Source organism: Mytilus californianus, unplaced genomic scaffold (genome assembly GCF_021869535.1).
Source record: "Mytilus californianus isolate M0D057914Y unplaced genomic scaffold, xbMytCali1.0.p SCAF_9, whole genome shotgun sequence".
Lineage (NCBI taxonomy): Eukaryota > Metazoa > Mollusca > Bivalvia > Mytilida > Mytilidae > Mytilus > Mytilus californianus.
Window position 1 is genome coordinate 29,624,747 of NW_026262745.1, and position 26,137 is coordinate 29,650,883.

General features: G+C 32.5%; 1 protein-coding gene across 1 annotated transcript; it reads right to left on the reverse strand.

The window, feature by feature from the left end:
* Positions 1-234: 234 nt before the first annotated feature.
* On the reverse strand, positions 235-26,137 carry LOC127715858 (probable methyltransferase-like protein 24). Its single transcript, XM_052221984.1, has 4 exons — positions 25,986-26,137; positions 12,906-12,980; positions 8,399-8,540; positions 235-510 (listed from the first exon to the last, which is right to left on the reverse strand). The coding sequence occupies exons 1-4, from the start codon at positions 26,135-26,137 to the stop codon at positions 235-237; spliced, it is 645 nt and encodes a 214-aa protein (XP_052077944.1).

Here is a 26,137-nt window from a genome sequence, read left to right on the forward strand (position 1 = left end):
AGTACTTTCAAAAGTTTACATTCTAAAGTCAATATAATAATTTGTAATTTTTTTAACAGATCAAAATAGGATACTTTTTGAAGGATCAACGGACTTAAGATCATACGGACGGACAAGCGGTTATCAGATCTGCGTTCACTGTTGGCGTCACAGGTAATTATGATAACAGTCATACAAAAGAATCAGAAAATGCTACATATTTGTTCTTTTTTATCGTAGAAAATTATGCTGTAGTCATATTTTAAGAAAATATATTTCATAACAACTACTGTTTTCTACAAATTTTCCTTTCTGTATATTGATCTTTGCGGGATTTCTGTGATACCAATAAATTCTATATCCTTCATTATATATGCCTCTTAATGTTTGAAGATATTGTAATGATGCAGTAGATCCATGGAATTCTACATACAGTTGTCTTATATTTCTTAGCGTACCAGTTTTTATCATATTTAGTAGAGATTGCCATTCCATAGACTCTATATCCATTTTTAAAATATCCAAAGTTTTCTACAAAAAAAATTCAGCATATAACATTCATAGACTAAAGTGTGATGTTAACTCTCATGAATAAAACCAAAAAAAAAATATATATAAATGTATCATTTGATCAACAGCTATAGAATTCCGCTCGAACCAGTGCAAGGGACCGTCATAAATTTGCAACGCGTTGAGAGTGTTTGCACCATGTTGAATGAATATCAATGGTACCAATTGTAATATACAAGATGCGCATTTCGCCAATTAATGTATGCAAAAAGCCTCGCGTTGACTATGGCCTGATAATAAAATCATTGTTTCTTTTACTGTTGTTTTTTTTTCATTTGCAATCGTGTGTCATGCGTTGATACACCGTAACCGTTCTCTATTCAAGTAATAACCCTTACACAAGAGAGGATGTCTTAAATAGCGATTTAGAACAAATTTCAGCATGGTCTAAAGATTGGCTTATTAATTTTAATCCTAATAAGACAAAGGCTATGCTATTCTCAGGTGTAATACTTCCCCAGATGACATTACAATAGAATTTCAAAATCAAGCAGTAGAATTTGTCTCCTGTCATAAACGCTTAGGGATTACTTTTGATTCCAATGGTAAATTCCATACACATATAGAAAACATTTTAAATTGTGCAAGTACAAGATTAAATGTTCTTAAAAAATTGAAATATGTATTGAATAGAAAAAATCTTGCTCGTATATATTTAACTTTTATAAGACCCATTATGGAATATGCATGTGAATTATGGGATGGTTGTACTCAACAAGATGCCGACAATTTAGAACATGTACAGTTGGAAGCAGGAAGATTAGTAACTGGGTTGCCCGTGTTTGCTAGTCGGGAAGCTATATATTTTGAAACAGGGTGGCGATTGTTGGCGGACAGAAGAAAGTTCAGAAAGCTCAATATGTTTTATTATTTACATAATGGGACTGCCCCTGATTTTCTCTGCGATTTAATGCCCCCACTTGTTGGTGAAATATCTACTTACGATTTGCGAAACAGTAATAATTATGTAGTACCAAGTTTAAGACTAGATATAACCAGAAAATCCTTTTTTCCATCTACTACTATTGAATGGAATAGCCTAAACCCCGACATACGTACGTCCAAAAATATAAATATTTTTAAACGAAAGATGAAGTCTAAATTGATACAGCCACCCTCCTATTTCAGTTGTGGTGATAGAAATCTTAATATCATTCATACACGTTTGAGAAATATGTGCAGTTCTTTAAATTCAGATTTACATCGTGTTAAAATTAAACCCAGTCCCGCATGCAGCTGTGGCCACCCTGTTGAGGATAGTATTCACTATTTTTTTGAGTGCCCTTTTCACAACGAAGCAAGAAAAATATTGTTTTCAAAATTAGAAAGGTATGCTATATCCATTGAGCTTCTATTGGCTAGTGACGGTGACCTTTCTTTTCAGCAAAACAAAGAAATGTTTGAGTCTGTACAAGCATATATCAGAATAACACAAAGATTTAAAACAATCAACTAACATTCTGAATTCCTACTTTCCAACTCTTCACTCTAGTCCAGTTTTATATATTATTCTGTATTTTTTGTATGTTTTTTTTGTTTTTTGTTTTTGTATGCAGTTTGTATTTATACATGCATTCCTTCTATGTTTTTCGTCATTATCTAATGTACTTTGTGTTTATATTTATATAGGGAGAGGACGTCACTTATGTTGTTATAACTTGTGTCCAATCCCTTTTGCTACTTTTGCAAATAAAATATGTTTACACTAAACTAACCGTTCTTTTTCATGATACATAATTGTTTCCATATTTCTTATTAACATATAACATAGAAGGCTAACAAAACTACATCCATTTATTCATCTATTGCAAAAGAGAAAAAAAAACTTGACTTCCCCTACACAGTTTTTAGATCATCGAAAAGGCGAAAAGGCATCACCTCGAAAAAGTTTGAATTTCTTTAATGCCTTATATTTTTCATACAGGTAATCGTTTTACAATAATTAAAATTCAGTCATTAATTTGGTACACACCGGGGTCTTATTAATTAATGTTTCACTTTAAATTTGGATTTATTAATGATACATACATCCATTGTAGCCATATCTACAATAATTTCAACTGAATATCGAGAGTCAAACATTTGCTTGTCTTTCTTCGATGTTTGCATTGATTGCCCTCTTTGTTTTTCTACTCTTCTAATATTACCTTAGATTGTTTTCTTACATGTACACTAATAACATTTTATTCCAAATGGAAATCTCAAATTTATTACATTTACTATAGAACAACATTCTTTTTATTAAAAATTCGAATAAAAGCAATTTAAAAAGTAGGCGCTATTTAAGTATCGGTTATCCTTAAGTTATGATCCCCAATTGTTCGTTTATTTTATTTTTCATTAATAATCCTTCCATGTTTTTAATCGTATCAGGCATTCCTTTAGTTCTCAATTAAAAGCTTCAAGGTTAAAATCATAAATTAAAAACAAAAAATCATGACACATCAAGCAAACCGAAAAACTTGCATAATTACTAGAATCAAACAGCCTGAGTTCATAAATCAAGGATTCCTGACTTTAGGAGTTTCACTAACAAACAAACAAAAACTACAATATATAGTCAATCAAACAAATGTACAACAGATACAAAGTCTATGTTCCATTTTGAAACAGTCAATGGAACTGAGGACAAGGGAGACTTGATGTTTAACTGATGGTTAAAAGATTTGTTGAATATATGTTGTTATTTGTATTTTGTTTTGTCACTATCTTATATGCTTTACGACGATGGATATATATATAAGTACGTCTGAACCAGTGGCAACTCTACAACAGATTTATCCATCGGATCACCAGCAGTGATGGTGATACATGGCTGTGTACATTCTGTATATACAACTCGTCTAAACATCAGCCCAACAATGTTAGATCTGTAAATTTGCAGGTGGTCGAGTTGTCTAGCGCGTCGGATACAGTGCAGGCGATTTGGTGTCACGATATCTCAGTAGCATGAGTTCGAATCCCGGCGAGGGAAGAACAAAAAAAATGCGAAAGGTCTAAATTGAAAAAAAAACGTTCAAATCTATGATTGCGTTGGATAAAAACCGCAATTTTTTTACGTGTGCATGCAAAACAAATTTCTTGGTAGAGGGGTCTTAATACAGCAAACAACATTTTCTTAAAAAAAACAAATGAGTGAAAAAGTATGTTTTAACAAAACGCATTTGACAAGCAGGTCGAACAACTGATGTTCTTAAACCCGGTTGACTGTCATTGGCGATTGCCAAAAAAACGGATCACAAGATGTAACAAAGTAGATCTTATTATTAATTTATTACCAAACAGAAAACAATATACTTGCGGAAAAGATGGTATACGCAAACATGAGGTGCAAAAATTTGTACACCATATCCGGATTTCGACAATTAATGTCTCCTCAGTGATGTTAGGAATCGAAACGGTATTTGGAAGGCCATATAATTTACCTCAATTTAGGATAGACTCTTGAATTCTGAAAGAGTCAAAATAGGATGAACGGATCATATAAACCCGAAGGCAAATATAATACAAGCCCAAACGAAAAAATATAAACAAGTCTAAATTGAAAACAACGTTCAAACCTATAATTGCGTTGGATAAAAAGCGGAATTTTTATACGTGGGCATGCAAAACAAATTTCTTGGTAGAGGGGTCTAAATACAGCACAAACAACATTTTCCAAAAGACCAAATGAGTGAAAATGTATATTTTAACAAAACGCATTTGACTAGCAGGTCGAACAACTGATGTTCTTAAACCCTGCTGACTGCCATTGGCGATTGCCAAATAAACGGATCACAAGATGTAACAAAATATATCTTATTATTAGTTTATTACCAAACAGAAAACAATAAACTTGCGGAAATATATATGTTTTTGTTTGGTTTTTTGTTTGTCACAAACATGTTTAAAATGTTTATATGACAATAAAGATTATTTATACAGTTGTCTCGGTAGGTATAATGTCCTTTTGGGATCGTGTTTTTTTCGAGTGAATTGGTCGGGTGTGACCTAGATTTTTTCCGTGTGAATATGATGCAAACTAGAAACCAACAGACATCGTTTCTGGTAAGTCGTGAAAGCTAAGCTTTAAATAAAAATACAAGGTAATTTAGTATACGTAAAAAAGGTATCATTAACCGCAGATTATTTGAAGTTTAACAAATTGAATATATCCTTTAAATGCTTTTATCTTAAATTGTAAAATAAAGCCACTTTAATATAAAAACGAATGTAGAAATTAATCAAAATGCGGTCTTAGAATCTATGTATCTTTCATTACAGACACTTAACAGAAGTACTTGTTTTTTTTGATGAATAAGGTTATTTTGAGAGTAATTGATTTTTTACATGTACTTGTTTTTTTAGAACAGTCTTTCGAATAGCGTCCAAATATTATTGAGTGAATTACCAATGATTCTACAAATTGAAATATTGATTTATTAATGCATTTCCTTTACAAAAAATGAAAAAGCAACAATTTCTTTAAACGACGTGCATGTTTTTATAGTGAAGATGAATCCGATCTGGCATATGTATCACTTGGTGATGCAGTACTCACGCACAATGATGGCATGCTTAAATCATTTATTTTACAAAGTCATATATGACAATTTATCTTACCTCCTATACATTTCTAGGAATATGATTGGTTAAAAGCAACCGCGTGGAGACCGTGTATATTCCATATTGGGTTAGTAGGCGGGGCTTATGTAACTAATAATATTTCCATATGCATCCAATACCAGCTTAGGGCAACCGAGTACTAGTGCACGAAGTAAATATACTAGAATTAATATCCCTGATGTTTTTCTAATGGTATACATGGATATAATGTTACAATGAATAAAGGGAGATGAAAGTAAACTCAATGATCCAGCATCCCAACAACAAAAAAATACCAGAAGTCTGTTAGAGGTGAACGGTCATTCTTCAAAAATATCCACGTGTCTATTCACTATATCTTGATCTAATTCGTCACAAGTTCATAAAAGTTAATTGGAAATAAATTATACAGAAACAATCAACGAAGTGGAATTAACACAGCCATGCAGTTTTGGTTTTCGATAATAGTTACACTCATCAATTAATTCAACACGACGGGTTTTACTAATGGATCAAGTACTAAGAACTGCTGATTCCTCTTTAGCACACGAGTTAACTCAGGGTTTATTGTAGGGTTCGTGTTGCTCAGTTTTTAATTTTGCGTATATTTTTTAATTTTGTCTTTCCGGCGTTTTTAGTTCTTACCATGGTGTTGTCCGATATAGGATTTATGATGTGTATTTCCCCTTTGAATATACAATTTCTTTCAAAAAAATCTAAAAATATTAAGGATTTTCAAAATTAAAGTCTACACGTCTCTATAATTGTGTAAGTGGTTGATTGCTAGTGACATTAACTTCACATTCAGAGCAGGAAGAAGACCTGCCAAATAAATGACCAAAAATAGCGATGTGTTTGGTTTAATTGACATACCTTCTTCTCCTCTATACAAAAGCAAAATATAACATCAATGTCCTGATTAAATGTTAATCATTTAGGGACAAGATTCAAAAGTGACGGTAGCTGGTCATCGTACGTATGAAATATCCCGCAAGAGTCGGAATACTAGCATCACCTGTTTTTATTGTTTATACGAGGAATTCAAATCCGAGTCTGTATTACTAATCTAACTTTTGGTATGCCTTGTTAATATGTTAAAAGAATATTTCCCTAAAGAGTTCCTTTTTAAATTTATTTAAAAAAAAAGGGCAAATATATGACGGTAACTGGTACTCGACCAGTATAGATACATTTTTTGGAGACCTTAAAATTAATATGTGTTGGTGTCCTTCACAGAATAACAGTAATATAAACATACTGCCCTTGGGTGAAGGTGTAAGGGTAGATAAACACGCGAGGGAAAAAAATATCACCCGAGATGAAGTCGCGGGTGATAATTTTTTCACCGAGTGTGTTAATCACCATAACACCTTCATCCATGGTTAGTATGTTTTTTATTATACTGAATGCCTTATGATTCAAGTGTGCACTACATGTATGTTTAACTTATTAGAAGGACAATTGTAAAAAAAAATAAAGTCATAGATTAAGATAGTTTACTAATAGACATTTGCGGAAACTAAGTCTATACCTAGGATTACACCTAGACTAACGAAAAACAAAGGGTCTTCTCAAAATATACAAAAAAAAAAAACAATAGAGATACATAGTAAAACCAAATATTTTTTAATGATGTAAATAAGTCTTAACGACGATACACTAATGCAGTGCATATGGTCACAACAGATTTGAATTATAGCTATGTATGTCTTATATGTCTCCACAAAGTTCCCATAACTTTGTATTTTTTAATTATCCGATGGCGTGTTCAACCTCTCAACCTCTACTTTATCGTGTGTAATATGTCTATTTAATTCTCCACACTTCCTCTGGGTTTTGCGAACAATCTGTTATCTTTTATTAGATATCAATACTGTCTTCTCGGATATATGTTACCGCCCACTAAAAACAGCAGAGAATAATACGCTTTCCCCGAAAAGCTGCAGAGTAACTTCTTTTTATGTTATGGTTCTAAATATGTTTTTTATCTTTTTTAAGTATTGCAAATTCAGCAAAATAAAATCGTTCAAAGGATACTCTATAAACGGTACACTTGAAAACCACGTGAAAATGTGATACGCAACTTACACAATGTAATTATCAAAACCGCGCGCGGTGGCGCAGTGCTTTTGAAATATTAATGTCTATGTCGTCCTTCTTTTAAAAGATTACACTTTTGTATTTGCAACTGCTCCCTGTCCGACCTATATATTTTGTGATTTTTTTAGCAATTTCTTTTCGCCTGATATACCTTTTCACCTTTTATCGTGTTTAATCAACGGAATAATTTTGCGGATAAACTTTTTTGTTGAAATGAACACGTTATAAGTGCACTAAAATTGTACCGGTTTCTGATCTGTAGTTACTGCTCATGCTTCGAACATAACAGAACCACCCATGGGAGAAAAATCTCTCTCTCTCTCTCTCTCTCTCTCTCTCTCTCTACGTGTGTGTGTTTGTGTGTGTGTGTATGTGTGTGTGTGTATGTGTGTATTGTTATTGCCATTATTATTAGATATATGTGTGTTGTTATTGGTAAATATTTCGCACATAACCTTTAGCGTCTATCATGTATCAAGTACAGATTTATGTTATGTAATGAGAGTTCAACATGGACTTTACAAATTTTGTTTAAAACAATGTTCAGTTAATGTAAGTGGTAGAAATTCAAATTCAAAAGTATCATTTCCTTGAGAAATATATACAAAATTCAAGCTAATTGTCTAATTTATACTGTTGGCCCCCGACAGTATCATTAGCCCACAAGTCAGCTGGCATGAAAATATGAATATTGTTCTATTTAAATTTTCTGTTATAAAATTTCGAAATCATTTTGAATTGAGAAATGTACCTCCCTCGTGTATAGCTCTGAATCCTTGCCCGGATTTGACTTTGCTTTTAGTCCCTTTTGGTTTTATCGGCTCTTCGACGTAACTTTGTATAAGATTTTTTACTTTCAAATATTTTGGCGACCAGCATTACTGAAAAGACATTAATTGTCGAAAACACATCTGGTGCAATAAAATTAGTACCGTTAATTTTATTAAACAACATATTTAATGGTTCACTCGCCCCTTGCATCTGTAATAAATTATTTGAACAGTTATTATGATATAGCATTTTGATGATATAAAATCAAAATATTGGAAGACGAGAATGCTAATCGAATAATTTGCCTTTTCTTTGTGATTTAGCTTATTGCCTATTAATCGCTGTTTTGACGAATGTAAATTGTTTTTTTATTGAAAACAATAATAGATCTTACCGAGGTATGATTCAGTTCTGTAAGGATATCTTTAAGAGTCAGTATATTCCATTTATTTTTTTCATATATTCCTGAATGATCAGACAAGCCAAGGTTGTGAAACCATATGAAATTTCCCCGTTTAAAATCTGTAGTGTTCATACTATAAATATATACATATTAGATTAAATTTTAAATTATGTAGCATACAAAACGTTATTTACAAGATGTATTGCCGGTCAAAAGAGAACTTTGTCTAATCAATCCAACAATGTACTTAATGTACTCAAATTCTCATATTTGATTTATAACATACTAAAACGTACATGAGGGTGTGGATGGGGGTTTACAGAATAGAGAATAATGGGCAAAAAATGTAAAGAATAGAGAACAATGGACTAAAATAAATAAAAAATAGAGAATAATGAGGTGCTAAAATATAAAGAATATCTATAGAATAATGGGCAAAAAGTAAAGAATAGAGAAATATGACATAAAACATTAAAGAATACAGAACTGAAGGACCCCATCCATACCCTCGTACATCCAAATTACAAAATTTCTAAAATAAACAATTAACAATACATGGACTCGATAATATGTATCAGCATTTCGTGTGTATTTTTATCTAGACGTCATCTAATTAACCATTGAAAAGACCTCCGAAGACTGCCGACGGTCATATAACCCGATATAAACATAAATATAAATTTAAATTGATACCGACCACGTGCAATTGGATTTTTCTAGGTCTGATTGATTTCATATTGTAGGTTAAAAAAATATGTTTAAGATCTAAGGTATAAGAATGATTTTTTGTGGATCAATCAGTCAACCAAATAGTCCATCCTTGTTTCACTTTCAATGTTGACATTCGTTTCCTTTGAATAGCTGAATACATGCGTAACTCAACTCCAGCTAAGGGGTTAAATTGAAGGTCACATGAATACGGATTCAATGAGGTCGAATTATTCACTTGCAAGTGAATAATTCATCAGCGATGTTTCTTAGCTTATTTTTATCAAAATTAAACCAAACTGGCTGCTAAAAGCGAATTATTATTTCATCATTATATCTCAGTATGTTTTTTCTATATAAACAAATTGATATTTGTGATATTTAATTCCACAGACTATTTGCCAGTCAATAGTTTCAAAGACTGTTACCACGGTCAATAATTTTTGAATCTTATTTCCCGTAATTTTTCATACTCATTTTTCATTGGACCACAATGACTTCATTGACTATTCGTGTTGCTTGAACATTTGCGCATGGGAATGTAAAACTCTTAAATAATCTGTATGTGTCTGTGTAGTTTAAATTAATATATTACTTACCAGGAAAAATTTAAAAAGAAAAAGAAAATATCATGACATATTGATAGAAGTACAACAGAACAAATGTATGATATGGGTCTGTCGTCGTCTTCATAATCTGTGATTGCTTTCGTGTACAGTAATACATTTTAGTTAGCGGTAAATATATGCGTGGGAATTTTACACAAGGATTTCTGGTTTTGATAACAGTAAATAAAATATTTTCAAATACCACACGGGCAAAAAAAACCCAAAAAAACTGTTAGTTCATCTTCTGCATGTATATATGTGACTAGTTTGTTTTTGCCACATAGTGTATGTAGATTCTTTTAGAAAGCTGTTTTGTTTGGTATAATAAAACACTTAATGACTGGTTATGAGGGTAATAGCAAGTTTGTTGTCCTTCGATACTAACTACTGCCCTCAGCTTCGCCTCGTTAAATAGTTGGGATCTCAGGGACAACAAACTTGCAGTCACCCTCATTACCAGTCAATAAGTGTATACTATTTCACGTTCTTTAATGATTGATAAAAAAAAAATCATATTTTATTTTTTTATATATCTCGTAGCTTATGCCCCTTTAACATTTATCAAAAACTGACATGAAATTCCATTGCGCCACTTTTTTAGGAATTGTTATTGTGCGCATGTACTGCTTTTCTGATCATAATGACAATTAAAACAAGGACATGTGGTATGATTGACAATGAGACAACTATCCAACGGAGTCCTAATTAGGCAGATTTAAGCATTTACATGTTTCTGTATGTCCTTCGGCAGTGAGCAAAACCCATAACAGTATGATCAACTACAGAAGACCCGGATATGACAAAATGTGTACAATTCAAACAAAACACCAACGACCTAACCTGTCAGTTTAAATGGTCATGACATGTGCTTTAGTACATAACATATCTACATCCTAGACCAAACGTTTGAAGAGACAAACTTCCACAGTGTTTTGGAACATGCAACCAAAAAGAAAAAAAATCATCAAAATCGTTTAAGGGCAACTGCATATATGAAGATTTATAACCCTTATTCATTTTTTCACACTTATACAATGTACCATTATACCGGAACCAAAGAACTGACTACTGGACATATGGTACCCAAAAAAAGTGAACCAACAGTCATATCGACTTAGTGCCTGTAAATAAACGTTAAGCTATGACAAAAACAATAGTACCAAAATGTGTAACGTAACTTTGTCTGTGTATTCCCTTAAAAACAAACATTAATTAATTTTGGTGGGATTGGGCATGAAACCAGATTTAATCTATCAATTAAAATTTCAATATGCTTGTATACCTAGTCGGGACAACTAGTTATATAGAAGTTACTACAATTCATCTTTCATATATACTAGCCACATAAAGAAACGATACCCAGATTTTATCAAAAATATTTATTTTATTTTTGAACAATGGTATTTTAGTTTTGTATTTTATAAAACAAAATAACAAAAAAGCATACAAACTAAACAAAGCAGACAGATCACTATTCATTTGCCTTATTGCACGGACTGTTTCAAGATGTCATTGTCGAAACCAAAAGTTGAAGAGTTAATAAAGCGGATGAACACCTCTTGCGTTGATAACAGCACTTAATCTGTGACGCATGATAACAGCACTTAGTCTGTGACGCATGGATCCAATTCAGCGTTGTATAAATATGCTTGAAGGATGTTATTACGCTCTTCCAACAAGGCGGCTCGTAGCTGGTTGATTGACTCTGATGGCTGATGACGTCTGCGAACGCTTTTGTCGAGTTCAACCCATTAATGTTCAATAGGTGATAGATCTGGCGATAAAGCTAGCAATAGAAGAATGTCAATGCATACACGTGCCACTTGACACCGAACATTGTCCTATTGAAAGGTATGCCGATTTCAATGTCTTCCAATGAATCATGGCTGAATAATTGGAGAGAACATTTCGTTACGATAACGAACTCCATTTATACTTCCGTTTGTGAAAATCAAATCAGTGCATCCACAATGCGCGATTCCTGCCCAAACCACCACACCGTTCCCACCTAAGTGATCACATTCATGCACACATGCGTCAGTATAACGTTTATTTTGGCGTCTGTAAACTATCATTCTACCATCACTTTTCGCAACCGAAATTTTAAGACATCACTAACACGGTTCCAGTACAAACGTGCGTTTTGCCAACGTAGACGTACAGTCCGATGGCGTTGTTTAATAATGGCTCCTACTCCTTGACTTTGTGAACGTAACCCGCCTCTTTTAGCCTACAACGACCTTTGTGGGCGGATATTTTTGGATTATTCATCCCAGATGTTTGTTTTGCAGTAATTTACCATTACAGAATCTAAAAGACTAAGGGTAATGTCATTGTTCGTACACCAAAATGAAAATAGCGTCTCCTCATTGGATTTATTTCCATTGTTTGGAGAATTTTAACCAATCGCAACGTTTTGGTGTACGCTTTTGAAAATATTACCCAAAACGCATTAGATTCTGAAACGGCGAATTGTGGCAGAAACCAATCCCTGAGATTAGTGAATCTTATCCGATGGTCTTGACGTAACGTTGTTTCTCTTGGACGTTAACTACGTGGTCTGTCATTAGAGGAACCAGTCTGTCTTAAACGACTCGTTTTTTCGTGTTATTGTAAATTTTGAAACATAAAAGTTGTTTGCGACGTCAATATGATGCACACGTGCTTGTGCCATTCCCACTGCTCTATTACGCTCATTTTGGCGTAGACGAGGCATATGAAACCTACTTTTTTGGATGTTACCTTCAATCACTTTGTGTTTACATGTGTTTACCTGATATTTAATTACCCTCATTAAATTTAAAACCCGTGATCGGACGACATAAATGTGGTTTCGCAGAAAATTCAGAACAACACAAAAATTATGTTATTTTCAGGTAAAACAAAAACAAAAGTACAGTAACATACAGATGTATGACTGTTTCTCGAACATACAGCTAGTTGCATAATTTTTGGTAATAAAAATTCTTATAAAAAAGATCGGGTATCGTTTATTTTTTTGCTAGTATATATACTTAGTCTTTGATAAATTTGTTCACCCCAGTGTGACAATAACCACCATTATTGATTTCTTTTCGCTATAATGAGAACGTGAATTATGAATTCCCGAATATCAAGAAATTCATTTAGATTAGGGGAATCACGCATTAGAAATGAAGAAAACTTTTTAACTTCCTGTTTACCTTGGATCAAAAGAGTGAGTTTCACAGTCATACGTTTCTGCCACGGCATCATCAAAACTAAAATCCCAGTATATGCTAGAAGAAACAAACAAAAAAGTATACAGTTATATGGTTGTATCATTGGAATTATTTGTTTAACATCAACGGAAAACTCTTAATTTGCCTGTCGTTACTTTTTGGGTGTCTTCTTTAACCTTTTCTCTGCCATACGGCCTATCCGGCCTATTCAAAAATAATACCTTTGAGTGCCACGACATAGGCCCAAAGGCCAACGGTATTTTGACGTTACATAATAATAAACAGCACGTCATAATGCTAGATTGCGGGATTTGGAAGATGGCCGGCGTCAACTCTATTCCAACTCCGTGGTTTTGGGTTTTGCAACCAGAAAATGAAGAAGAACCATAACCTCTACCAGAGGGGACCAATAAGAATGCTAGATATACACTCGTCGCCAAAAGTTTATTTTTATTTACTGTTCTCTTTAGATATGATGAAAGTATTTACGCGACGAACAAACATGTTGCAACTTTGTTCTAATATTACTTATGTTCATCATTAAATAAACTACTTTATCTGTATTCAAAAAAGTTATTCGAACGAAAAAGAAAACGAAAAGGGAAGACTTTCTTTCCCTTTAGACCTACACTTTAAGAAGAACTTCTGTTTTTATTTTAAGTTAGCTTTAGGCAAGCGAGGGCACCTGATAGCTTGGTACATGTATATATGAAATTCTTTATGTTCAGTTAATAAAAAAAAATGATGTCGTGTTTATCTTTTGTTGACGATTTTTTTTTTTTAATTCATACTAAAATTAACATTAGCATGTTAGTAACTTTTGAAATTTTACCAGTATCAATTGTTGAAAAGGTGTGTTCAATGACTTAACTCGAACTCGATAAATTTCTTCGGTGTTTCTTTTTTCACTGCAACTTTACTGAATGCATATGAAGTTATATAAAAACTCTCATCAGCTAAACAAAACAAATGTATTTACAGACAAAGTAGCACAAAGACAAATAGAAGCAAAATCATGTTTCGACAACGTTTACAGAGTTATGCAATGATTATTCGTCCCCCTTTTTTGTCATATATTTCACATAAAGCTACGTATTTAAAAAAAAATTGGGAGATCAACTCTGAATGGAATTCTAATCAACTTGGTACCAATAGAAACATAATTGTCATAGAATTTTTTTCTTTGTTTACTTTGTTAAATTCTTTATGAGAAGCGTTTTCCTCTTATGATATAAACACAAATATTACTTTTGTCAGAGAATTTGCTATATATTTCAACCAAATTGAATTATAAAAAAATAATTATACATGATAACATCAGGATTTAAAATAAAACAAGAAACAAAAGAAGACAAAGATCAAATAGACGAATACATTCAAACAATTCTTTTTATTTTTCAACTCATTGTTTGTTAAAATCCAACCATACAATAATATATGTTTTTGATGTGTTATCAATTGAAAGATTTTACGAAATTCAATACTTATTTTAAAAGACTGAACCTAAAATAAATGTGACAACCGTGTGGGCTAAACAAAAATAATGACGACTTGACTGCAATGATTTTCGATCAAACCTTAAAAAAAGTATGAAAAACTTAAAGTTGCAAATATAATTCTTATATCGGTGCCTAGTATTTAAAACAAGAAATCAATCAAAACAAAATCAATCGGAAACAAAAGAACGGAAAATTTAAACATATTACGAAAGTGCATAATTAAAAGTCTAAACAAAGTACACACGTTTGTGAAATTATGGATTAGCTACTTTAGTTGTAACTAAGTGTCCAGCGGCAAATATTTTATTCAGTAAGGTAACATGTTGATAAGATGCATACTTTTTGAATATTTATTTGCGGCTCTAATGGATCAACTTGCCTGCAAAAATTCATAAAAATCCGTTTGATTGCCCATTTACGTACCCGTTACCTAAAGAAATCAAACTGACACACGCCGAATGTCGAAACAGAACTGCTTGTATACGAAAACAATTGCATGACGTTGTGCATTGTTACGCTTCTTTTATGACGTTTTTCGTTCAAATTTCAAATCTAGGGCCTATCCCATGGCACTCAACGGTATTCTACCAAAAAAAAGCGTGGCACTCTAAGGGTTAAGGATTTACTGTATATAAAAGATGTAACACCTACCTCAAAATTGCCGTTTTGATGTGATTTTATCCAAATTTGAATCGTAGAAGTAACGAAATAACCTTCAGTTTCTAAGTTTTCATGTGTATGACGTCATGTTTAGCCATGACGTCTTTGCGCCAAAATCATTCATGAAGTTTCGCGGGATTTCAAATTTATACATTTTTTCAAGCTTTAACGTATTATTTCTTTTTGTAATGAATTAGAATCGGAATAACAGTACTGTAGTTGAAGAGTTGCCACCGTCAATTTTGATTTGACGGTCGCAAATATCCGTTTTACTGTCTCCGCTACGCGTCGCCAGTAAAACTGCATTTGCGACCGTCAAATCGCCAATTGACGGTGGCAACTCTTCATCTACAGTACAGTTATTCCTTAAATGAAAACGGGGAATGTGTCAAAAAGACAACCCGCCAATTGATCAGAAAACAGCCCAAGGCCACCAATAGGTCTTCCGCAACGCAGAGAGAAAATCCCGCACCCCGAGGCGGATATCAGCTGGCTTCTAAACAAAAATGTATACTTTTTCAGCGAAATGAACGCCACACTAAACTCCAAAACACACAAATAAACCAATAGTTTAAAAAACACACACAGTCGGAAAGCAAGCCCTTAGAAACGACCGTTGTTGCTACTTTCATAAGACAACAATGGGACTGATATTAAAGCCCGCCATTCTGAAATTGCGTTAATTTCGCGGAAAAAATAATTTGGCGGCAATTTTGAAAATTTTCTATTTTCTGTTTCTTACTTGCCATTTGGGGCAAAATTAGATTTCTTTCTATCTTTTAAGCATGTGTCTTATTATTAAAGAAAATAATACCTAAATTGGCCGTCTTTTAACAATTACGTTAATAGATTATGCGAAATTGTCTGATATTTTTTCTTCTTTTTTTCACAGATAAACAAAGATTATACTATATAACAAATTAATAATACGTAACTCAAAGTTGGAAAAAAAAATTCAAGTCACCCCTTTTGAAACCCCGTTTGAACTAAATTCCAAAAGAAAGACATTTTTTGACATTGTAGTTTTTTGGTCTTACACATCGATGTCAACATGCATCTGAACATAATGCACACACATTTAGTGTGTTTGTTTGAAAAAGCAAAGGCGAGTTCAGCTGTGAATTTGACTGGATTAATTATTCTCTTTAAGTGAAATGTTTGACGTTAACTAAAACAATAAGGTAAGGAAATTGTATACTGTCTGTGCAGAACCTTAAGGTGACTAAAAAAAAACTCATTCAATGTTAGTATCATTTTTTTTTTTTGTGATGAAGGAATCCTGCAAAAGTAAATGCAAAAGTCTTGTCCTTTGAACTTAAAACAATCTCTTTCAGACTTGCATTTTAATCACTCTTATTCAACGCATTTTCATACTTACATGAAGTGTGACTTACTTATGACTTGTGACTTTGAGCACTCAGAAACTGCTCTGAAATACTTTTAATATGCAAAATTATTTATTTTTTTTAAATAGAAGAAGAAAATATGAGACCGAGCTTATTTATTCGCAAGTTCATGATTAGGCCATAAACCATTTAAATAATTATCCATTGGTTTAGGCTTTTTTTATAATTCGAGTCCATTTATTAGAACTTCATGGAATGAGACAAAATGTATTGTTATATTTAGTTTAATCATACATTAGGATTGCAAACCAATTTCCTTTTATTTCAAATAATGAAGAATTTACATTGAGAATACTTTGATCATTATTTCTTTTAAATGTATATGAAAAAGGTAGGATCAGGTATCAATATTGAAACAGAATTCCAGTTTGTGATCATTTTAACCCTGTCTAGATCCAGTATTCATGCATATTTTGGCTACCCCTTGTCTTTATGTAGTAGAGATTTATTTCTGTGTTGATATGATTTGGCTACAGCAGTAAAACTATTTACCAAAATATAAATATGAAAGTTACCCTTGGAATAATATATTATGGCACAGAGTTATTAATATCAAAGCCCTATTTCAGTTCTGAAATATTGTTGTAAAAGTGATAAAATGTGTTTACCTAATTGTTTTACATGTCTTTGGTATCAAAATATAATTAGTAAAATTATTTTCATAATATCCACTTGTATATAAAGCATATGGTGCTTAATTTGATTATAATATATATGATAGTAACAATAAGTATGTTCATGAAAAGTGTCAACAAAGGAACGTAACTCGTAAATTACTATCGGCACCGCTTCGTCAGAAATATCGACACATCGAAGTGGCACATTTGCGTATTACAGCGTATTAAAGTAAGTGGCACAAATTTGACATGGGCCAGTTTATAAAAAGCCTCATCAAATATTTTAAATTCAGCATAGGTTACCCAAGAAGTTAAGAAAGAAATTTCAACTGATGTGTTGAAAAAACTTGACGCGTCGAGTGACGACCTTTGGTTTGAAGGCATTGTATTCTAATTCAGTACGTTAATCAAAACAATTTTTATGTGAGAGCTTCTAAAAAGTATACACAGTTGGCAGTTGTAATGTACATCATGTTTTGATTTCATTTGATATGACTTTATGGAGGAAACAGAGTCGGTTCAGTTAAGGAAAAAATGACCCCAAAAATGCCCAAATATGGTAGTCACATGACTTCCATTGTTGCTTTAAGAAATCGGGTCAAACCGGGGTCAGCTTTCCGACTGCGCAAGACTAACAAAGGCTAGAAGTTCCTGACATGGGACAGGCGCAAAAATACGGCGGGTTTAAACATTTTTTCTGAGTTCTCAACCCTCTCCCTATACCTCTAGCTAATACACCTTATCGCTATGCCCGCTTGACCCGAGAATCTGTCCCGCTTGAACTTTTGACGTCATACAACAATCGCTTTTCCATTGTGGCGTCAGATATTTTCTATTATGAAGTCAAAATTTTACGGGAACTTTTGTGATGTCCTGTAATGGCGGACAAATAGCGATAAGGTGTATGTGGAAGAAACAAACACACAGCAAAACGCACAGTAATACTCAGTTTAAAAGAAGTCCGAGTCCGATGTTAGAATAAGAAAGCAAAATGACAATGATAACATAAATATGCAAAGGACTACTAGCTGTTACTGACATGCCAGCTCCAGACTTTTGATAAACTGATTGCAAGATTTCGTTAGTTACCTTGATTTGTCTCTTCTGAATCCATAAACGAGAAAAACATACTAGTATGTGAACTAAATGTCGCAATAATTTTATACGTAACAAATTAAGTAAGGTAGAGGAACATCAATTATTGTAGCTCAACAATTGAGTAATGAATATGTTTGATTACACTTTTACAAGAATAAAACTACACCTCCCAGCCGGGCAGCAATTCTCATAATGGCGTCGAAAATGCGACAAAGCTCACGTGCTTTTCCATTCAAAAAATGGCAATTTTTAGAAACGGCATTGACGTCACGAAAAAGTCTGCGTAAAGACATTTAACCTGTTTCCCATTCTAAACCATGTATACCCTTTGATGCGGCAGGTTCCAAACTTTCACTACGTTATTATTAAAAGGCTGAAAATACAATATTTCATTGCAAATTTGGTGGTGAAAGATAAAAATACGGGCCGCGGAAGTGACACTTGAAAATAAATAAATGTAAATTGAAATGACACACGAAATAGTAACGTCTATTCCTATAGATGAGATGATAACTATTGATATTTTGTTGAAGAAAAGCCCACTGATAGAAAAACTCGACAGGTAAACCGGCCCAGTGACGATTCAACACGTCGAAAAATAGGACGTTTAAAGGGGAATAACTCGATCCCAAAACAACAACAATACGACGGTGATCATAAATGACTGATTGAAAAATGTTTTCCCCTTATTATTGATTTGTAAGCAGTGTTACTGGGCACAAAATAGAAAGTTTAATAAAAATGTGAGTTTCAGTTTATAAAAATATCATTGAAAAGCGGTCATTTGTTAAATATCGTGACTTCCTGTTAGTGTATCTGATAACTGTAATTGGAAGGAGGTTAGTCCCGTCAGGATATAAACAGTGATCATCATGACCCTCATCTGTTACAAATCTATGTACTTAATTGAAGTAAATGGTGTTCTCTAGAAGCTGACTGTTTGAATTTAACACTTCCACCAGTTTTAATGGTAGATACACTCCTGATATTTGTAAGAATGGATTGAAAAAATATTTCATGGAATCATAGTTTTTATTTCAGTTACTCTTCTCATAAAAAATGTCATCCTTATTTTCTCAAGAAAAGTTCATAGTTGTGATTCTTAATTGAATTAATCAGAGACATATTAAACAACATATCTCAGGTTAAATAATTGTTTCTGAATAAATGTCAATGAAAAAATCATTGTTTTAATATCTATTTATTTGAACTAAAATTAAAACCACAAAAATACATTTTTTGTCCATACTGTTCTAACAATATCCAGAGGATATTTTATTCAGATAATTTAACTAGCAAAAAATAATTTTAAAAAAAATACTAATGATCTTCATCTTCCTTTAAAAAAAATCCAGATGAAATGAATTAAAGTTACTAGATTATATCTGGCATACAGAATATTCTGCAAAGTGCATTTACATGTAATAAATTTTATGTTAAATTTTTCAATAAAAAATAATCAGTTCTTTTGAACTAAATCATGAGCAGAACTCTTGTTCATTACCCCTTCATTAATAGTTCAAAAACCCTTCTTCAATCATTAAATATAACATATTAAGGTATAAAGGATTTTTTTTTTCTGAGACAAGTGCCTGTGGTTAAGCAGCAGTACACAGAGTTATACTCCTGGCTTTAACATTTACAATATAACAACCAGCAAAGCCAGAGAGGGGTATTTGCAAACTATTTATAAACAAAACAACTTTAATATAAACAATGTAAACATACTAACATTCAACCTGACAGTATTTAATTCTTAAACTTAACCCACAGCACCAATTATTTAAATTAGGTAAATTATTTTAAAGAGAAATCAGGGCCATTTATAAAAAAGGTAACCTTTTATTAGTTAACCAGTTCCTTGAAAAAAGTTGGTCTTGCTATTTTGGTTCCTTTCTAATAGGATTTTATAAGTTATTTTAACTGATTGCATGATTGTGACTTTTTAAAATTAGACTTTTCAATCTTTTTTTCAAAAGAAGTAAACTTTGCAATTTCATTAAATTTTTAAAAGAAAGATTTTTAACAAACTATAAAGCTACACAAAATTTAAAAAAAAAGAAATATTAGTATCACCCAGGTATCACCTCCACTTACTATTAAATCAGCATAATATAACCAACCTCTAAAAGAGGGTCGCTTACAAATGCTTGGTAATCTGAAATTTCATAATTATAAGTTTTATAATTGGCTATGAAATGTTATGTGACTGTCTTATGCAACTATAAAACAAAAGATAATGTTGAAAACTAAAAAGTAAAAATATAAATAAAGGAAATGAAGCCATAATAACAATCAAATTAAATAAATGAAATTATAAATAAGTAATAATAAAAATAAAAAAAACAAATGTGAATTAATTAGTAAAATAAATTGCTTAGCTGAGCGCAGCTGGATACAACGGCAGATGTCCAACCCTGAAAAGTTGGGGCCAAAATGGACACAATATTTTTGCTTTTGTGCAATTCACTATGCTGTTGAATATTAACCGCACAAAAAAGTATTTGAAGAAATTTTCTTTTTAATTTCTGAAATCTTAAATGAGAAAAATTGTCCCCCCACAAATTCTTATTGAAACCCCCCCCCCCCCCCAATTTTTTTCACCTCCCCCTTTCCCTCATTCCAAAAAAAATTCTTTCCCTCAAGATATGGTCAGAATCTCAATTCAAATTTCTAATGGAGTTTGCAACCATAATTACCCATTTAAATACATCATAAAAGTCTTAAAATATAAAATGACATACATAGTCATGGCTAAAATTAATATTAATTAATAGTAACTGCAAAAAATAAATTGACAGCTAATCACCTCAAGAAAATCACTATTTCTTAATACATAATTTACAAGCATTGTAAGGCAGGTAATCAACCATACACAACATTTTTCTTTAAATGGGATTGGATTACCTCCCTTACAATGCTTTTAAATTGTCTTAATTGTCCTTTAACCAAAAAAATCCTTGTTTTCCCCCTTTTTTGCCCCTAATTCCTAAATGGTTTGAGCCATAACCTCCAAAAGTCAATCCTAACCATCCCTTTGTAGTATGGAAATTTGTGGTATAATTTCAGAGAGATTCATACACTTACACTTAAGTTATTGTCTGGAAACTACAAAAATGCTTATTTGGGCCCCTTTTTTGGCCCCTAATTCTTAAACTGTTGGTACCATAACCCCCAACAACAATCCCAACCTTCCTTTTGTGGTTATAAACCTTGTGTTAAAATTTCATAAATTTCTATTAACTTATACTAAAGTTATTATCTGGAAACCATCTGTCTTCGTACGATGACAATGTGATACCAATATACGACCGCAAAAATTTGGCAGTTCTTGAAAAAAATATAACAACTTGCTACTTGATCACATGGTTGAAAAAAAATACACAGTTGGGATGATTTTGTCTTGTCCAGTAGCAGCTTAGCCTTGACCTGTTCAAGAAAATATCCAAACTCATACTAAATTTCTCAATTTTTAGAACTTGAAAACATGAAAGTGCAATTAGAAGAATAGAACTAAATATTTAAATATAAGTTATCTAAAAGTGAATCCATGCTAATTGTTTTAAATCCCCAAAAAACTCTTTTGTGTTCAAAATGAATCTAAAAAAAATGTAAGAGTTGTCTTCCTTAGTGCACCTTTTTACTTAATTTACAGCTCTTTATTTAGGGCAACCAGAGTTACCTCCCATATAATTAATGAAAATTTTAGTGAAATTTAGACACTCCTTTTTGGCAGAATTCACAGAAAATTTCACACTGAAATAAACATTTCAGTGGCCATATTATGAAGCTCTCAACTTCTTATTTATGTTTTAAATAACCTGAAATTCATAACAAAAGGCAGACAGTTACAGAATAATTTGTACATTGTATACATGTATCAGACATCTTCAATTTCATATGAACCTGAGTAAATACATACAAATAGAATTAAAGTGAAATGCGAGAAACAGCATATATAGTATTAATTATAAGAACGGTTAACAAGTGTGGACGCAGACCAGCATGGATAGTATCCGGCATTCTGAGAGTATTGCTATCCCCTACCAGTTGAAATTATTTGTTCCCCAAAACAAAATTTGAACTTGACATGTAAATTGTCATGTTAAAACTATAGATACCAAATATCAAATCAGTATAATGGTAGTCTGGCATGACTAAAAAGAAAAGTGCAGAAAATTGATTAATTGTGTGATTTTTCTAGGACTAAGGATCATATAACTCTGCAAAATATCATCAAATCAGAACAAAATTCAAACTTGATCTGAAACTTGTAAAGGTTAAACTATATATGCAGAAAACAGATTACTTATGTGATTTTTCTGAGTCCAAGGGCCATAATTCTGCAAAAACTCATCAGACCGGAACAAAATTAGAACTTGATCTGTAACTTGTCATGGTTATATTATAATATACCAAATATCAAACCAATATCTTCAAGCATGACAAAAAAAGTGTGGAAAGCTGATTTCCCGGACGGATTGATTGACAGACGGACTGATGGACAGGGTGCAAACCTAAAGTCCCCTTCAACTTTGTTGGTAGGGGACTGTAAACATCAATTTAGAATCTACATAAACATTGTAACATTGAAACATTTACATGGAACTTAACATACCAGCTTTAAATGCTGCATATTAAATCATCTGAGCTCATCATTTAGAGGAAAGGTAACAGTAAGAATTAATTGTCATGTCAATAAATTGCTGTAGAAGAGCCCCAAAATGAGTATGCTGGACACCTCAACAAATGTTATACATGTACGAATATATCCATTTGTCTCTAAGTATGTAAGACTGTTGGTCAACACTAAATGTAGAAAAGAAGTAACCTTAAAATTGGAGAAAAAGTGAAATTATATCACCAGTCCTATACAAATATGTGCATATTTCATTTTTCTTGAAATTAGCAAAAAAGAAACAAAAAAGTTTATTGAACGACATAGGATTCTGAGAAATAGGGTAATAGGCAGTTAGCACCCTTCCTAGCAATTTCAATTAAACCAGATGCAGATTAAGGATTATGAAAAGGGAGAAGTGGGACATATAAAAATATGTACTATAATCATCAATTTAGCTTGAAAAGGCTGTGCGGACGGGACTGGTCCCTGTAAATCTCCCCCTTCAAAATTCATACATTTCAAGGCCTGCTCAAGCCCAACTCTTGTAGGATTTCTTGCTGTGTTGAAGACACATTGATGGCCTAGCTTGGGTTGTTTTGTACATTTTGGAATGCACATTCCCCATTTCCATTCTTTATTCTTTTTGTATGCTATTTTATGTATGGACATAAGAATGCAGAGGACGATAACAAATTTCAGCATTTAAGGTGTTGGTGTTGGAGGAAGGCTACTTTTTTTTTATAAAAGATTCATGGTCTGAATGTTGCCCCCACCCAAAACTTTTTCTTTTTGACTTAAAATTTATTAATTAGTGTCTTGTAAATTTTCAACGAGTCAGAAATACGTTTTGCAGATGAAAACGTGGAAATTATTGTTTGTAAACAATCTTTTTCAACTGTGAACTCTTAATTCAGACTACGTCATTGGGGCAGAAAAGGGGAATAATAAGTAAAAATTAGCTGGAAAGGTTAAATATTGGAGAAAATATCAAGATTACATAATTTCTTAATGATTTAACCAGTATGAAGTTTCATTTGATTCAAAATATGGACGTATTTTAAAAATAAGGAGAGGATTTTTCCCCCGCTACCTACAAATATGCTTTGGGGTTGACAGGCCGCTTAAGTATTTTAAATCGCCTGGTAACGTCATGTGACCATACTGTAGCTATTCTCCATGCCTCAATGTATCAAAATATACCAGTCATATTTATTTTCACTAGGTAAACCGGCGGTGTGACGATTCGTTTTGAGCTGAAAAATTGACCAGGGCAGTCGATGTGAAAAAAATGTCCGTTTCACAAAATGGAAATAATCGCTTGAATTTATTTAAATGGCTTATGTCATCTCGCTTTTTTTATAAATTTATTTTGCTTTAATACTTAAGATGAAATATGTTCTAGATCGGTCTATAATTCCGTTTATTTTAAATGAAATTTGCGATTTTTCGATGCGTCGTTCACGGCCAAATTTCTTTTTACTGCGGAGCGACATCTGTTGACAGCTTTTCCTCAAATTATCTCCACTTGATTCTCTTGTCGCATATCCGGGGTTTTAACGGACAAATCAGATGATTGCGTTCCGGCTGTCCAATAAATGAGAATTACAATTTATAAATTTCGTGCGTCCGAAGTGCGTTTGTGGATATATCTTCAATGCGGAGGAATTTTAAGCGCTATTTATATCCACAACAATAAATTATGCATTACTATTTCACTATAAAAGTTCCCTGCTAGCTCGATACCAGTTGGCAAGGGGTGAAAAATGAAAACCCCAACGTAAATTGTAGTCGGCTAATGATTTTGATAATGCTAAATTTGGCTTTTAAAAAGAAATTAAAAAAGCTTTGAAAAGGGTACATATTTATTTACCATATACTATGATTGTATGGTCCCATATATTACTGAGGTCATCCCGACGTTACACAGTGAGGTCTGATTGCGTAGACAGGTAGTATAGGTAATACTAATTCACCATAATTTGTATCTATGATAAGGAATGGGGGACATGCTCTAAGGTATCCAAACATTTTTCTAATACATTTTTAGTGGAAGATGGTGTTCACTTAACGGATCTAGATAATGCCATGCATGGTGCACTAGAAATGTTTACTCGTTCAGATGCAGCGTCCTCTCCAGATGAATAAGTAGGAAGGTTAATGCATTAAATAAAAAACTGAAAAGTTTAGGTCCACATAGTACTCGCAGCTGCACCTCCCTTCATTAAACCTTGCATAATTTGATTTCCAAACATAACGCTGTGGCCAATATTCATTAAATATACCGATATTTTATGCATTTAAAGAGAAATGGGAAATATTTTACACAGAAAGCAATTTCGGTTTATTTAGTTTTTATGTGTAATTTAACTGGAAAACCATATACTAAGTACTAGTACTTTTAAATTCCTCTGAAAAGTCTGAGGGTAAAATGAAATCCCACTAAATTTCAAAAACCTAGTATTATACGTGTCAGTTACTTGTGACATTTTGTTTATTGCTTGTAGTTCCTGGAATATTATTAATGTTTCCTTGGCTTTCCATTATTTTTGGTCTCAACGTTGTTACTGAAGGTACATATAGTAATGCGCATCAGAAGCACCAAAATTAGAAAGTGTTATAAAGGAATATTTATTGTTTATCATAAATAATCTAAAGTGTCATTTTCGCCTGGTTGCTCAAAGTCCAAGATTTCTTATAGCATGGTGGGCTAGCAAACTGGAAAAGTGGGTACCAATTCGGTGTAATAATTCATTTTGATTTTTAATCGAAATTTAAAAGAAGCATTGCACATTCATTAAAATTTATGGATTTGTTTTACTAGATGTTTTCGAATTTCAAGTCCCGAGAACGAAGTGATTATTTGAAAATTTGTTAATCTGTGTAATCCATTCCTCCGACATTTTGCAATTCAGATTCTTTAATCTTCACATAATGCTTGCAAACCCATTTTGTTCATGCTTCTCCTATCATGGCTTGAAAGGTTTCCCCAAATTATTACAATTTTTATTTGGTTATATCATGTATATCAAAATATTCAATATAGACCAAATTCAATTGTTTAACAAAATTATTTGTTCTACTGATCCATGTTATTGTTTGACTTAGTTTAAAGTACTTAAAACATGTTAACTAGTTTTTAATTACAAAGTTTAAATACTTACCCAAATGAATATACCAAACAAGGGTAGGATGGCCTGTATTTTTTGTCATGACATACGTTCCATCCTCCGTCGGTAATATAACCTAACCGTATTACTTCCTTACAATGTATTTGTATTGATGTCAGATATCTACCATGATGATGTAAAGACAT

What these genes read in the sequence shown, in the direction of transcription:
- LOC127715858 (XM_052221984.1), bottom strand. Translation starts at nt 26,137, where the DNA reads ATGTCTTTACATCATCATGGTAGATATCTGACATCAATACAAATACAT. An exon ending in TGTTTGGTATATTCATTTGG is followed by an intron (nt 12,981 to 25,985) that starts GTAAGTATTTAA and finishes TGTTTCTTCTAG; the next exon opens with CATATACTGGGATTTTAGTT. An exon ending in ACTCACTCTTTTGATCCAAG is followed by an intron (nt 8,541 to 12,905) that starts GTAAACAGGAAG and finishes ATATATTTATAG; the next exon opens with TATGAACACTACAGATTTTA.